This window comes from Equus asinus, chromosome 9 (genome assembly GCF_041296235.1).
Source record: "Equus asinus isolate D_3611 breed Donkey chromosome 9, EquAss-T2T_v2, whole genome shotgun sequence".
In the NCBI taxonomy this organism is placed as follows: domain Eukaryota; kingdom Metazoa; phylum Chordata; class Mammalia; order Perissodactyla; family Equidae; genus Equus; species Equus asinus.
Genome location: NC_091798.1, coordinates 4877692 through 4893918, shown reverse-complemented (window position 1 = coordinate 4893918; position 16227 = coordinate 4877692). Strand labels below are relative to the sequence as shown.

The 16227-nt window shown below is 57.0% G+C and overlaps 1 protein-coding gene across 2 annotated transcripts in view; it reads right to left on the bottom strand.

Moving 5' to 3' along the window:
- Positions 1-16227, bottom strand: part of RASGEF1C (RasGEF domain family member 1C) — a 72633-nt gene that overhangs the window by 18532 nt on the left and 37874 nt on the right. For both annotated transcript variants that reach the window (XM_044777520.2, XM_070516904.1), the window contains exons 2-6: positions 13101-13283; positions 12821-12943; positions 11530-11667; positions 4557-4757; positions 3422-3496 (exon numbers count right to left, since the gene is read on the bottom strand). In XM_044777520.2, the coding sequence (XP_044633455.1) occupies positions 3422-3496; positions 4557-4757; positions 11530-11667; positions 12821-12943; positions 13101-13277 (714 nt within the window). In that variant the 5' untranslated portion in view covers positions 13278-13283. The remainder of the gene's footprint in view (positions 1-3421; positions 3497-4556; positions 4758-11529; positions 11668-12820; positions 12944-13100; positions 13284-16227) is intronic.

Genomic DNA, 16227 nt, shown 5'->3' with positions numbered 1-16227 from the left:
AAACTCTTAAAAATCCCTAAGAAAAAGACAAATCATCAATAAAAAACTGGACAAAAATCAGGGACAGACATTTCATAGAAGAGAAAACAAGAATGTCCAAAACACAAGAAAAGATGCTCCATTTAACTGTTTAACAAAAATGAGAAAGTCTGACAATCTCCAGTGTCTGTGAGGACGTGGAGCAAGGACAGCTCTCTGCTGGGAGTGTGAACGGCGCAGCCACGTGCCCAGCCTGGGATGCACGCAGCGAGCCCCTCCAAGGTAAGCCTAGGGCAACAGAGCTCAGAGCTGTCCATGGACTCCTGGGGGCCCTGGGACCCCTTCAGAGGTCCACAAGGACAAAGCAACTTCCATGTTTACACAGTGTTACTGCCCTTTCTCGGTGTTGACATTTGCGCTGATGTGGAAAAGAATGGTGCAAAAAACTGCTGCCACTTCAGCCGGAATCAAGGCAGAGGCCCCAGGCCACTCCAGTGGTCACTGCGTCTGTCACTGCCACACACTCACAGTAAAGGACAAAAGCGAGTGTGAGTTGAGAACGTCCTCGAGGAGGCAAAGCTTCTCACTTTTATGAAATCTCAGCCCTTGAGTACACGTCTTTGGCGTGTTCTACATGACGAAAGGAGACCACCTGGACGCCTTCTGCCGCCCGCGGTCTGATGGGGTCCAGAGGGAAGGCCCGGAGCGAGCGCCGCGGGAGCCGAACGACCGCTTCCCCACAGACACCGTTCCCACCTGACGGAAGGACTGACCACCTACGGTTTCCAGACTTCACTATTTGACTGATATTGTCTCGAAAACGAACAAAATGAGCCTGTCACTTCAAGGAAAACAAGTGATAGTATATGTTGCCAATGATAAAATTCACATTTTTAAGAGAAAATTGGAAACTTGTCGAACATGTATCCGCCTCAGTACCTTGACAGCTTCCTAATATTTAAGGACTTTTTTGGGTTGAGATCAGTAGTGATATTAATGAATGTGATTTACAAATATCATGTAATGAAGCGTGCCAACATTCCTAAGAACTTCTTGGTTCAGTGAACTCATATTTCCCAAACGACCAACAGACGATGTTACAAAGTCACGCCTGGGCAAGAAATCCCTTCGAGCTGCAAGACGGACCAGTGGGCTCGAATTAACAGAACGTCCACTGGCTTATTTTCAGATTGCAAATAGCAATTGATCTCAAAAAACTACCACTTGCTCAGTTTCAGCATAGTAGCAAAGGAGAATATTCACAACCCCCTGAAAAGGCTGTAAATACTGCCCCCTTTTCCAACTACGTATTTGCGTGAAGTTGGATTTTCCACCAGAACAATGCAGGTTAGGAGACAACGCAGACGCAGGCAAGAGAATCCGGCTGTTTTCTGTTGTCTGCCATTAAAGAGATTTACAAAAATACTGTAAAACAATGTCACTCTTCTCAGCACTTTTTTTTAATTTTGGAAAATATAGTTATTTTTCATAAAATACGTTACTTATATTAACATGTAATGAGATATTGTCATTTTGGGATAAGTAAATGGCTAATAAGATAAGTATCGGCAGATATAATCCACAAAACCAAAGGTTCTTTGGGGTCAACCGTAGTTTTCAAGAGCGGAAAGGCATCCTGGGACTGAAACATCTGAGAACCGACGCCCTAGAAAGCTATGCACCCGTGTGCAGCAGGAGACGTGTAAGAAGGCCCATGGCAGCAACATCCACAACAGCGAAAGGCTGGGAACGACACAAACGTCCACCTCCAGGAGAGCGGGTGAGTAAATGCCGCGTGCAGTCTTGATGTCCTTTACAATAAAAAATAACAAATATTTGGAAATGGCCAAAAAAGCAAAACAAAACAAGAGCAAACAACCCGCTATGAGCAGCAAAATTGCCTTCCCACCGCGGCCCGCGCTGGGCTCCAAGCGGTGGCTGTTCCTGGAGGCGGCGACACGCATTTGAAGCACATCCGGATCACACACGCACCCTTCTGTTGTTGTCACACAAATGGTCACATATGCTTTGTTACTGCTTTTCACTCTAATTTTTTCTTGACAAAGGATCTTGGTGATTATTCCACACTTACAGTCATTCTTATTCTTTTTAAGAGTTGCATAGCATTCCCTGCATGGATTTTCGTTATTGCCTTTAATTCAATTCCAACTCCTAGCGCCGTGTGGACAGCAGCGCGGAATCCTGCCTGTCTTTCTGCACCATCCTCTCCCCTTCCAGCTTGTACCAGACAGTGCTCCGCTGCCATTCACAGGGTTTTCATGCCAGTATTTTTGAAAGTAGGCGGCCCCATCCTTCTTCCTAGTCTGTTTTAACCGGGAAGCTCCACTGAAGCCTGTCCACCATGGGTCACCCTGCTGGAATTTGAAATCCCCGTGGCAGAGCTTTCAGCATCACAGCGACATGCAGCTGCCACAGTGTCGGACAACTTCTGCGGGGAAACAAACCCAGAGGTGGCGCTGAGAGTACGAATCTTAACCACTAGAGCCCTAGGGCTGGCTGTGTACGGATGTGTTATAATTTTTAGTCCAGTCCCCATGGATGATAAAATAATTTGCTTCCAGCCTTTGGCCATAAAACACTGTATATCCCAAATACGTTTGTGTGTACATCTTTGTGTACATGGGTGTGCATATCTGTAGGATAAAGTATTAGGTGTGGAAAGTTGAGGTCCAGAGTGCACACTTCAAGCGTTGATGCTGTTGCCACTCTGCCCTCCAATGCGGCTGTGCCAGTGTCACCCCCACCAGCCGCGTATGAGAGCATCCCTTTCCCTCGGCACTCACAGTGTTTAATCTTTGCTCAGAGTCACAGTGTATCTTTGCTCCTGTGAGCAGTGAAAAAGCCATGGCGTATTCAGTTTGCACTTCTTCTACTAGGCGCCAGGGCAGAAGACACGTTTCCACTTTCTGCTAGGATTTAACCCATTGAGAAGCACCAGGCACCCTGGTGGTTGGGCTCTGAGAGTGGAGGGGCGGACTCTGAAATGGACGTGCGGAGGCGGCCGAGCGCCTGGCCCCAGGGCCACAGCACTCACCCGAGGCAAGAGCGCGCCCTGACCCTCCGGGGGCTGCGCGCTCCAGCCGGCGCTTCCCTGAGTGGCCACTGGAGGGCCCGACGCCCACCGGAATGCCCGGGGAGGGCGCGCGTGGCCGGAGCGCCGGGCACCCTCCTCCCTCCCTCAGCTCCCCGCCACCCCTCCGCCCTCGCTGGGTGGGTGACCGGCTGGGCGCGTGCTGCCCTCCCAGGCTTCCTCGGGACTCCAGCCAGGGCGAGCTGGAGGGGCACGGGCGGAGTGGACGCGCCTCTTCAAGCCCATGGCCCGTTCTGGGCCCCTGAAGCTCGCCTAGCTGATGCTCGCGAGCTCCCCGCAGGGCAGTGGGTGGGGATCACTGCTGGGACAGCCCATCCAAGGACCTTCTACCTTTGTGCCGGCCAGAGGGTCTTTGTTCACAAAAGGCTGGACAAACTCCTCAGGCCCGATGTGTCGCAGCCGTTCCTGCACCGGGAAGGAGAAGAGGAGTCAGGTCAGGGGGAGGGTATGGGAGGGGGTGCCCCTGGGGGCCTGGCAAGGTGCTCCTGTGGGCACCCTGCCTCCCAGTGGGCACCTCCCTTCTCACTGGGGCTCCACGACCCTGTTCTGGGTTGTCACAGAGCTCAGCACCGTCCCTGAAGGAGGCAGCCCCTCTTTCCCACGCCCCGGGGCTGCTGTAATTCATGGGGCCAGTGGGCAATGTCCTATAGGGAGTGCTTGTGGGGTGCGATACCTGGGAAACCAGGCTTGAAATGGGGTAACTGATGACCTGCTTCCTCGGCGGGAGGCCTGATGGCTAAGAGCATGGGGTCTGGCTGAGAACTGAATCCTGGCTCTGGCTCTTCTGCTGTGTGACTTCTGGCAAATCACTTAAACTCTCTGGGCCTTAGTTTCCTCATTTGTGAAAAGGGAATAATAATAGTACTTACATGGCAGGGCGGTGTGGGGTATAGTGCCTGGAAGGCAGCAAGGGCACCATAAATGTGGAGGTTTAAAAGAAACCCACTCCCCAGCCTCCTCTCTGCCCTTGACCTCCGCATCTGCAAGGAAACTAACGCCCTGGAGGCTGGGCCAGGGCGTCCCCTTCGCAAGCAGGAAGGCGTGTTTGGCTTCTCTGGAAAGCTGGGTGGGCACAGCATGTCTGTGTGAGTCATGGGGGGGGGTCGGTGGGGGAGGCTGAGGCCTGGGTGAGGAAGGCAGCAGCCCTGGGAGGGTCACACAGCAGGGGAGTTGGAGCGAGGATTTGAACCCAGTTCCTCTGTCCCAGTCTTTGCGTCTCAGGCCTGCCAGGGTCAAAGTTGGGCAGGGCTGGCACCTCCAGCCCTCCTGTTGCTTGCCCCGGGAGTGGTGAGAGGCTGCTCCAGCGTCCAGGGCCCTCTGGAGGTGCCCGGCTGGCCCTGCTGTGACAGGCTCAGGCCCTGGGTTATGCTGAGACAAGCCGGGGGCCGGATGGGGCCAAGGGTGTCAGCTGTTCTCAGTTGTTCCTGGCTCTGATCTGGGCGGAGGGCAGCGTCGGCCTGCTCACCAGCTCCACGTGGGTCAGCTGCTGGGCCAGCATGTAGGGGTCACTGCAGACGCTGAGGAGCTCCCTATGGATGGAGGCTGGCAGCTTGGTCCTGTAGGAGATGGGCTTGTCGGCACCCAGCACTCCTTCCGGCCCCTGGCCCAGGGCCACCAGCTTCTGGTGCAAAGCCTGCAGGAGCTGCTGCATCCTCTTTCTGTATGCCTAGAGGGGTGGAGAGAGGGGCGCTCAGGCCCAACACCCATCTCTGCCTCTCTCCCATCTGAGGGGTCAGGCCCCGGGCTGGCAGGGATGGGCTGCCCCACCTGAAGCAGGACCCAGTCCAGGGCAGGTCAGGGGCCACAGTTGAGGCTGGCTGGGGAGGAGGCTGCAGGGTTACCAGTGGGAGCTGAGAGGAACTCGGCCAGGGAGGGTGACCAGGGTCCAAAGCCACCCCTGCTGTCTGGGCAGCAAGCAGAGTGGGCACTGCCAGGGGCAAGAAGGGACAGAGGAGATGTGGAACGGGCTCTGCCCTGGGTAACTGGCCTTTGCTTTAATGGGGGTCCCTCCTGCCTACGGTTTGTTTACACCCCCAGGAGAATGACAGCCTGGCCTGGGCAGGGAGTCTGTGTTGCCATCTCTGTGCTGTTAGAGCCACGCATGCAGTGGGCGTGTGCCCACGGCAGCCGTGCTGACAGAGCCCCTCACCTTCACGCAGATGGCTGGGCCCCTGCTTTGGGCCGCCATGGGCTGTGCAGGGGTGAAGGCCACCACCCCACCCTCGAGGGCGCCCACCCTCCCACCCCCATGGGGAAGCTGATTTTTTCCCCCTCAGAGACCCCTATTTCTAAGGAAGGCGCCATCAGACCAGCTGGGTTCAGTAAGCAAGCCATCTGCATATTCCCAAGGGGTGGGGCAGTGACCCGCAGAATGAGCCCCCAGGTCAGCAGCAAAGGGCCCCCCTGGGTGGATTCGAGCCCACGAGCCCAGGAGCCGATGTGGGGGTGGCAGTGGGCATCAGGGCCTGGCCCCCTGCAGATGGGTGGGCCCCCGCCGGCCTGGCTCAGGGGCTGGGAGGAGACCTGGTGGTGGGCCATCAGGACGACCAGGCAGTTTCAGATGGAAAACACAAGCCCAGCGGCACTTCATCTGGCTTGCTGGGCCCAGTGTGCCTGGGGGTCTTGACGGTCCCTCAAGTCCCTGCTGGGGCTCAAGGGGCCACTGAGTCCAGCACTGTTAGAGCCCAGAGTGCTGGTGTGGTGGTGGCTTCGCCAGCCCCTTATGGAAGTGCTTCTCTGTGCAGTGGCCCCGTCGACTGTGGTGGAGCCATCACGACACAGGGAACAGGACAGGAGGCTGCCTAGCCGACCCCTAACGCCAGCTCCCAGGGCCCTCTGGTGCTGCGGAAGGAGCAGCCCTCCCGCTCTGTGCTGCCAGCCTGCTGCCCCCCTCCCCCGCCTTTGTGTGTGGGAGCGTGAGCCAGCCCCAGCGACAGTCTGCCACCTGTGAGCCCCCTGCGCCACCCGTCTCTCTCCTTCTCCCAGCCAGTGGTGTCTCAGGGGCTTACACTGGCTATCACACCCCTCATCTCCCACTCGCTCCTCCCCCACCGCAACGGCTCCACTTCCCTCAGCCTCCGGGCTGCTCTTGCTGCCTCCCCAGCACCTCCTGTCCAGAAAGCCAGGGGCCGTCTCTCAGGCTGCAGCTGCCCTGGCCTCGGCCTCAGCCCCCTGTTCCTCCTACGCGGGGCTGTTCACAGGCCTGGCTGCTGCTGTGGCTGCACGTGGAGTTCCTCCTGGCCTCGTCCATTCTTCTCATTCCTGGCTCGCTGGCTCATGTCCAGGGTGTTATTTGGTGTTCGTGTGTGGACAAGGCCCAGTTTGCATGTGCCACGTGGCCTGGGGTCACCCCGATCTGCCTGGGGCTCTCCTCACCCAGAGCCGCGTCCTCTGCCCACACCCTGGTCTCGGTGGCTGGAGCACGACCGTCAGGTGCACGGCCCGGATCCATCCCCAGGCTGCCACCAGCCCTCCTGATTTTGCTTTCTTTTGATTCCATGCTTCGTCTCCCACCATGGGCTCCATGGTCCAGGCCATTGTAATCTCCCTGGCGGCTGCGGGGGCCCCCCACGCGCACGCTGGCCTCTCTCCACTGCCCTCTGCGGCCAGAGCAGTCTGTTCAGAATGCACGTCTGACCTTAAAATGCCTCCATGCTTTTGCAGAGACGAAAGCCCCGCATGGCTTGGAGGACCTGAGGTCAGCTCTGGCCACGCTCAGTGGCCTCCACGTGGCCCTTGCCCCCCTTCCCTGTGCTCCAGACGCAGGCCCCTCCTCCATCCTTGGACCCCTTTTCTACCCCTACTCGGCAGCCTTCTCCCTCTTGGCATGCTCTTCTCATCTCTGGAGCTCAGAGTGCTGGGCCCTTCCCTCGCAGCCCCTGCCCGCGCCACGCCGGAGGACGACCCTCTTCCTGTATCCCCTCGTGGGACTGCTGGCTCCGTGAAGACAACACCGGGTCGCTCTTTGCTCATCGCCAGCATGAAGGGCGGTGCCTGGCTCATAGGAGGTGCCCGCATTTGCTGACTGGACGAACGTGGCCTGCACCTGCCTTGGGTCAGTCAGCCTCTCCAGGGTGGACTGCGGGGCCCTCCTGACGTCCAGGGTGCCTGTGCCTACGGTTTGACAAAACCATGCGCTTACGCTACTTAAAAAATACTCAGATAATTTAGCAGGACTTGTTTCTGTTGAACCAATATTCACCCCAAAGAATTGCCGTTGCCTGTTTTCTAAATCATTTAGAAGTCTTCCAGTGGGTCAACCTCCAGCTTAGCTGTTGGTCTTTCCTGAATGTTCTGCTCGTCCTCTGAGGCTGGGGACAGTGTTGCCCTTCCCCTGACCTCCTCTCACATTCTCGCTGACTTCTGCACACTGTGGGCGGAGGCCCGGAGAGCTCCTCAGTGAGTCTGAGCAGACCCAGAGCCCCCCTGAGGCCGTCGAGGCGTCCCTTGTCCCTGCCAGGAGCCCACGTTACGGAGCACAGGGCATGCCTGGCATGGCGCAGCACCCCGGTCAGCGTGCCTGCGTGCCTGGGGGACAGGGCCTGGGCTGTGTTCTCGTCCCTTTCCCCGGGCCGCCTCCTGTGTGCACAGACCCGGCGCCAGTACAGAGGTTGTCCAAGGGCGGCAGCCGCAGCTCTCCAGGTGTCTCCGGGTTCTCTGGAACCGGGCATGTCGTGGTTAGAGTCCCTGGCTCTGGCCGGACAAGCACAGACCCCTGTTCTCTGAAGTTCTTGCAAACTTCCTTCGGAGCAGCCCAGGGCCGACGTCCAGTGGGCTCAGCAGCTCTGCATGAGTCGGAGCTCTGAACCCGGAGCCCAGTTTGTTCTCTTTGTCAGCTGTCCGCCACCTGTGCCCTCGGGGGAGGCCTCCGAGGCAGTGGGGTCGGTCCAGCAGACAGTCACATGGGTGGGAAAGTAAGATCAGTCCCAGGAGGGCTGCCTGGTGTCAGCCTGCTCCGCCGGCCCAGTGGGTGTGGCCAGAGCATTTCTGTCCTCTTGTCCTGTCTCCCTCACCACAGCTGCGACCTCTGGGCCTTCTCTGGGCTCCCCCAGCCTCCGTCAGCCTCGGGACTAGCTTCCCTGAGCTGAAACTGCTGAGTCTAACCTACCAGGAGCCCCTCCAAGGCAGGCTCCCCTGCCCGGCACAGGTGGTCCGGAGCAGCGTCTGGCTGCAGCAGCTCTGTGCTGGAAAGGTTTCCACGGGTCTCCAGAACCCACAGTCATGGAGAAGGGCCTCCTCACTCCTTCCAGCCTTCTGTTCCCAGCTACTGAGAGGTGGTGGGGAGGACAGTGAGGATGTGAACCTTCCAGGAAATGGCAGAGGGCACAGGAGGAGGCACAGGTGTCACCTGTCATGGCTGCACTGATGGGGAGGCCCACTTGACCCTGGCCCTGTGCTGTCGCCTCCACATCCCTGAGCTTATTGTTCTCCTCACAGCCCTATGAGGCAGGGATTATCATCCTCCCTCTTTAGAAAGGAATTTAAAACTCAGAGAGGTTAAGTAACTTGCCCAAAGATACACAGCTCTGAAAACACTCGTGCTCATCTCACTGCCTTGTGCCCAGCACTTTATGTCATTTGATTCTATGCCTGTGTGAGAATCCTTACAAGAAAATGCTGAAATATTTTTGGAGCAAAAGATATAATGTCTATGATTTGTTTAAAAATAATTTGGAGGGAGGGGGACGTGCATGAAGGCATAGAAGAAACAAGTTTGGCAAAATGCTGATAATTGTTGAAGCCAGCTGAGGGTTCACATGAATTCATGGCTGCTCTTCTCTGTTTGTGTATATTTGAAATGTTCCATGACAAAAGTTCCATGAAAGTTAAAAATAATCCCAATATGCCTGAATTTTGGAAAGAATTGGACCCTCATCATAGCTTGCATTTCCCAGGTGCTGAAATAAGAGCTCAGGTGACTTCAGGGACTCTGCTGCAAACCTGCGTGGTGGGGACCGTTGTCGTCTCCATTTGACTGTTGAATGAACTGAAGCTCAGAGACACGAAGCACCTTGCCCAAGGTCACACAGCTATGGTTTCCAAGCCTGCATCTGGCTCATGCTCTGAGTCCTGAGGCCCTGCTTTGTCAGTCTGGCCTGTGGCTCCCAGCTCCCCTCTGAGCTGAGCCCCGGCCTGAGCTGGGAGGTGCCGCAGACCACCTACAGCGTTCAGGGCAGGCCAGCCCTGGAGGACATCCCCCTTGCAGCAGGTGCTTTCCGCAGAAGGGCAGCTTGAGGAGCACAAAGACACGTGGGAGAACCCCCGTCCCAGGCCAGGGTGGGTGGGGCGGAGCCGGGGAACTCTGGTTCCAGCCCACACTGCTCAGCACACCTAACTGGATCCCAAGAGAAGGAGCAGGAAATGTTCTGAATGACTTTTTTCTGCTCTGAAAACCCACGCCTGGGGGATGACCATTCTCCATTCACAGGGCTCCGTTGTACCTTATTTTCGTCCACTAGGTGGTTAGAAAAGATTTCCCAGCACAGCCCTGACAGCTTCTTGGGAGCTGGTGAGGAGGCTCCGCTTCTGGAGGAAACCAGCCCAGGACTTACACCCATCCTCCACCAGTGCAGCCAGAAGGGCAGGGTCTGCCTCTGAAATGGCTCCCCCAGTGGCAGAGGCAGGCCTGATAAGGGTGGGTAATCCCATCTTGGCTTAGACCTCAGGCAGCTGAAGGCCTCCTGGGAAGAGGGAGAAAGCAGGAGACGGGGCTCTTCCCCCCTTATGTACCCTTTACTCCACCCATCCATCCATCCATCCATCCACCCACCCAACTATCCATCCACCTGCTCACCCATCTGCCCACTCATCCATCCATCCATCAGCCATGTATCTCCTACCCACTCATCTGTACATCCATCCTTATTCACCCATCCACTCACCTTCCCATCCATGTTCTCAGCCACCCACTGACACCCACACACACCCATACACCTACCCTCCCATCCCTCTAGTCATCCATCCACCCACCTACCTATCCACCATTCCTACCTTTCCCCCTCCCTTCTTTCCATCAGTCTTTCCTCATCCACTTGTCCCATAAATTCACCTACCTACCCAACTACTCAAACATCTGTCTTCCCGCCTCTACTCATCCGTCAAAGTAGCCAATTGTCTATCCAGCCAGTCAGCAAGCATCTCCCTTCCCTGCTTCTACCTCTCCATCCTGATCCGTCCAATCCTGGAGCCTTCCCTGACCCTGTTCCCTGCTGCATCCTAAGCCAAGTGACATGATCCCCAGATGAATCGGGATGCAGAGGGAGGAGGAGAGGACCCTCATCTCACTGAGCCCTCAGAACAGCTAGCTTACTTGCCTGCTCTGTGAAGTGACCCCGGGGCAGGGCCTCCCTCTCTGAGCCTCAGTTAGCCCTCTGCTTTAGAGCTTCCATAGTCCAGCCTGCCTTAGCAGTTCCCCTGTGCTCCACGTGCAGCCGGCTCTGCCATGTCCAGACGCACTCTGGGGCACATTACTAGCTGCTAGCTTGCCACATTCAGCCTCCTCCCAGGGCTGCTGACATGCACTCCCTGCACTGTTCTCTCCTTCCAGATAAAGCAGCATCAGTGCTGGCCACAGCATCATTCTGGAGTGGCCAATAAACCTGCCCCTTCTAAAGGTGCCAGGAGACCTCTGTCCCCTTCACAGGGCCCTTCTCTGTATTCTCACCATAATCCTGGGGTGGGAATTTTTGTCCTGCTTTCCTCCATTAGGGAAGTGAGGCTTGGAGACCTTTAAGTGCCTTCCCCAGTGTAGCACAGCTGGGAGAGCCAGGCAGGGTTGGGGGCGCAGAGGTACACCGGGTACCCAGGTACACCGACTGCCTCGCAAGCCACTGGAGTGCAAGGGCCATTTACCCTGAAGTGTGGTTTTAGCTGCAGGGGGCACTCTCTCCTCCTCTGCCCAGCCCTGCAGGGTTTACAGCTTACCCCTGGAGGCCGAGAGGATCGCCAGTCAACCTGCCCAGACAGCAAGTGGCCGCTATTCCCACTGTTGCTGTTATTTTGGTTCATCCTGCAGAGCCTTTTTCTGTCCCTGACTGGAGGGACCTGGTCCAGGAGTCCTGACTGCCAGCCCCGCCCTGGATGTGGTGCAGGGGCAGGAGGGGGAGGCCTCCGTGGCACTAGGCCCAGGACGAGGGCTCTGCCAGGCTGGCCTAACGGGCCACAGACCAACAGCCTGACCATGTGACCACAAGGTCCCGTGAGGGGATCTTCCCTCGCCCACCATCTGATGCCCTGGATGAGAGCAAGATAGGAGAGAGGTCAAGAGCCCTGGCCTGGACCCGAGGCCTGAGTTGCCTGCCAGGTCTGCAGTGCCCAATTCCCTGATGGGGCAGAAAGGGGTTGATTTGAGAGGAGGTACAGTGTGCAGGTGGGAAGACAACGCCCCTAAGGGGCCAGCCTGCTGTCAGGGTACAGACAGGTGAAGGATGCTCACCCACCTCATCACAGGGGGCAATGCGGCCCACCACATCCTTCAGGTGCCTGATGGTCGACTCCTCCTGGAAGTCCCGTGGGAAGGTCTCCATCCACTCGGTCAACAATTGGAGCAGTTTGGGGCCAAACCTCCGGACCTGAGCCTGCAAGGCAAGTGAGGGGCATCCACGGTGGGTGAGGGGTGATCGCGAGGGGGGCCACCTCAGCCACCACCTCTGCCACTCCCTGCTTGTTCTGTGCCCAGGTCTGAGCCACTGGGTGGCAGTGGCCAAGGCGGGTACAGGCCTCATGACTTCTCTGTGCCAGGCGACAGGGACGGGTCGTGGGGATGGGGCAGACCACAGGGAGCAGAGAGGGCAGGCACACTTGGGGAGGGGTCATCTGTTTTTGCTGCCTGGCATCTCGTCCTCCTTTCCGTGGTGACAGCACCTCAGTTTGCCTTTTCTCCCTCACTCCCAGCCGGGGGTTCAGGGGCAGCTGACACCACCCCAGCTCCGGGAGTGGGCCCAGATCAGTGCCAGCCAATCAGAGCACGCACACCCACATCAGGTGCGGTGACAGGCTCACAGAAGGGCTTATGGCCTAAGCCAATGAGATCGGGTCTTTCCCTGGACCCTACCAAGGGTGGGCGCTCTTTCTAGGGATTGTGAAGGTGGGCTGAGAGCCGGAGCAGTGAGGCCACCTGTCACTGTGCGGCGAGCGCCCGAGAAGGAGGCTGAACGGAGTGGAGGGCTGGAGGAGAAGGACCACGTTCTAAGGAGGTGGTACTTGAGACTCTGCAGTTACATGAGCCAGTAAAGTCCCTTTGCTTGGGCCAGCTGAAGTTGGGTTTCTGTCACTGTAACAGTGGAGCCTGACCCACACATGTATAAATAGACAGGTGCAGCCTGAGGCACCTGGTCAGGGACAGAGGAAAGGATATGGGGAACCACAGGAGGCTGGGCCATCAGCGGACCCCCAGGGGAGGGAAGGGTGGAATGCAGGGTGCTGGGGGCAGGGAGCCTGGCATATGCTGCAGGGCCATCCAGATGGCAGGGGTCCTACTGATGGGGCTCTGTGGGCCCGGGTCTGGGCTTGGTGTGAGCTCAAGGGCTCCCATAGGGCACTGGATAATGGCACCTGCATTAAAGATTCTGACTCTGTCCCTCTGGCTCTGGGCCTCAGAGAAGTCAGAAACCCCCGTGGGCTCCTTCAGGAGAATGGCACAATCACTGCCTCTCCAAGAGGCTGATGCCCGAGGGCATGTCAGGGGAGTGCTGGTACACTCAGAGGCCCCCTGCTTTGCCTGCCCCTCACCTTGTCCAGCACCGGCTTGTCCAGCTGCTGCTGCTCAATGCACAGGTGGCAGACCCGGGCCAGGAGCTCCTGCGGCTCGATGAAGAGGCGGGAGCTCAGCAGGAAGGTGAAGATGTAGGCTTTCTAAGGGGACAGAGAGAAAGGCAGCATGTATTCACAAGGGCATGGGGGGCATGCCTCCCAGCCTACCCCATCCCCTAGGCCCCAGACCAGCCCCAGCCCTGTTGCCTTCTCCACGGCTGCCCAATGTGCCGCCCCTGCTTTCAACTGGGTCGCTCACCTCAGGGTAGTAATCGGCTGTGGGCACCAGGTACTGGATCAGGGTGTCCAGGGAGGCTGAGGATGGAGCTCCATCCAGGAGAGGCTGCCCAGCCTGCTCACCGTCTGTGGGCTCAGTGGGCGGGGGGCTGAGGCTGCTGCGGGTGACCATGTCGGAGGCGCTCAGTGTCCGCGGCATGTCTGCCTACAACGGCAAGCAGCATTTGGGGCACACCTGAGCTGGGGCCTGCTGGTCCCCTGGGCTCCTGGCTGGGCAGACCCTGCCTCCCACAAGCACATCTGTGCCCACCTGAGGCCAGTGATCACTTCCTGGGAGGGCTGCCAGGGACCTCCACCCCACAGCACAGCATCCTCTGGGAACCATCTCTCCTTCACTCTCAGTCCAAGCCGTTTAGGGAGTGACTCTTTTCAGTGTCCACCCCCACCCCCAATGAAGGTTGTTTTTGACAAGGCCTGGACAGTCAGCATAGTCCCCCTGCCCCTGGCCACAAAGATTGGATCAGAGATGGGCCTGATACAAACTGGAGAGCTCAGGGGCAATCCCAGAACTTCTGTGGTGCCTGGAAACTCTTTCCCCTGGGACCCCTGAGCTGGTAGAATGGCCCTGTTGGAAACATCTTGTCCCCATAAGGGACCAGGAAAGTGGGCAGGTTCCTGAGGTTGGCGTGTGAGGCCCTGGATCCTGCTGTGCCGGCAGCCAGTCTGTGGAATTCTTGATTACATGAGCCTGTTTAATTTGGGTTTACTCTCAGGTGCAGCCAAATGGCTGCCCTCTGTATTCTGGCATCCCAGGCTCTTTGTGGTTAGGACTGGCTGACTCAGCCAGCTGTGCCCTCCTGCAAGAAGGCTCCCTGCCATCTTCACTCCTCCCTCCATCTGGACACGGCTGAGGCTCTTGTCAGCACTGTGAGTGTTGGGGCTCTGCTGTTGGTGCCTGGTCAGAGAAAGGCCACCCGCGATGGTCGTGCAGGGATTTCTCTATCCAAACCTCCTCTGGGCAGGGGTCGGGGCATGTGCTCTGACCTGGCACTGTATCAAGGGCCTGGCCTACGGCAGGAGCCCATCCACGCATGTGCAGTGCAGCCTCTCCCAGGCTCTTCTACGGACCCGATAGGCCAGTCTTCCTGAACAAAGCCTGCCAGGGCCTTCACAGCAGCCAGGCCTGGCCAAGCCTGGGACTGTTTGACCATCCCCTTTGCCGGACATTCAAGTTGCCCCCACATTCTTAACCATGGAGTCCTGTGGGCTTACCACAGGGACTTCTGAGGGTCTGCCTCCCCATTGCCCTGCTCACCTCGCCCCTGCTGCCCTCATGGCAGACCCTGACACGGGTGACCTGGCCCTGAGAGTAGAGACAGATGGACATGGAGAATCAGAGCTGACACTGGGGATCAGAGGGAGCCCCGTGGAGGGCCGTCCCAAGGCTGTAAGTGTGCAGGGTGCGGGGACTGAGTTACAGCCGGGGCAGGGCTCAGGAATCAGTCTAGATGGCAGTCCGGACAGTCCTGGCCCTAGGGACAGCACAACTTTATTTTCCTCCCAGGTGTGCTGGTGCAGACAGGGTGGCGGGGGCCCACCGCTGGCCTCTGCATGAGGACCTCCAGGGAGTGCAAGCCAGCCTCTTCCTCCCTCTAGCAGGGGCTCCAGCCTGCCTGAAGCACAGAGAGGGCAGGGTGTGTGTGTGTCTGAGCTCAGGAGAGGGCAGAAGGCGCCTGCAGAGAGACTTGCCAGGTGGGGGCCAGCGTGCACAAAGGCTCAGCAGAGCTGGGGGCAAATGGCGTGATTGTGGGAGTGTGTGCTCAGGTGGCAGGAGCCAGGCTGTGGGTCCTGGAGGCACAGTGGTGAGCGACCAAGTGGGGGACCAGGGAGAGTGCGGGTGGAGCGGCATCACACACTGGGGTGTGAGAGCAGCCACGTGGAGATGGAGGCCCCCAGCCTCCGGATGCCCCTCCCAGAAGTAAACTGCTTTTGTTAGTTTCTTATCTATCTTTCCAGAGCTTCTTTAAGCAAGGACAAGAAAATATAAATACATATTCCCTCTTTTCGGTCTTTATTACACGAAAAACGTAGCTCATTGTACACATTCTCTTGTGTTCTTTTCCCTAACAACTCATTTTGGAGAGCTTTCCCTGGCAGGATAGAGCTTGTTCATTCTTTTTACTTTTTAACTGCCTCACAGTGTTCCATTGTTTGGATGGGGATAGTTTTTAAATGCCAGTGACGAAGAAGCAACCCAGTGTCCAGCGATGGATGAACGAATAAGCAAACTGTGGTCCATCCCCACAATGGAATATTATTCAGCCTTGAAAAGGAAGGAAATTCCAACACATGCCATGACATGGATGAACTCTGAGGACATTACACTAAGTGAAATTGGCCAGTGACAAAAGGACAAATACTGTATTATTCCACTTACAGGAAGTCCCTAGAGGAGTCAGATACAGAGAGATAGAAAGTAGAACGGTGGCTGCTGGGGGCTGGGGGAGGAGAGAATGGGGAATTATTATTTAATGGGGACAGAGTTTCAGTTTTACAAGATCAAAAGAATTCTGAAGATGGACAGTGGTGACGGCTGCACCACAATGTGAGTGCACTTAATGCCACTGAACGGGACATTTAAGCATGGCTAAGATGCTAAAGTTTATGTAATGTGTATTTTACCACAATTGTTTTAAAAAAAGCCATGATGGGAAATGATGATGGGAAAATTATTTATTGTCACAATTTCCCTTGAAAATCCTTGAAATCACCAGTAAGCCCCCCCAGTCTGTGCTTCTGTGGACAGAGCCTGCGTGGTGAGGTGAGTGGGCCCGGGAGTCTGGGGCCAGCATGGACGGACTCTGCACCGAGCGCCCCCACAGACTGGGTGGCTGGCGGACTGGTTGCTCCGCCCGCGCCCTCTGAAGAGCACTTTCCCGTCCCCTCTCTGCCTTGCTGGGCCGCAGGGCCCTGTGTGTGAGAACAGACATGTGCATGGTATGACTCCAGTGGGCGTCCACTTTATACCCAGTAAATGAACAAGGCTGATGAAAACACCCAGTGCTGCCTGGCGAGTTGGAGCAGCCCTTTAAACCCTGCTGGGTGGGGCTGCATATTGTCATGGTCCCTCTGAATTGTACACGATTTGG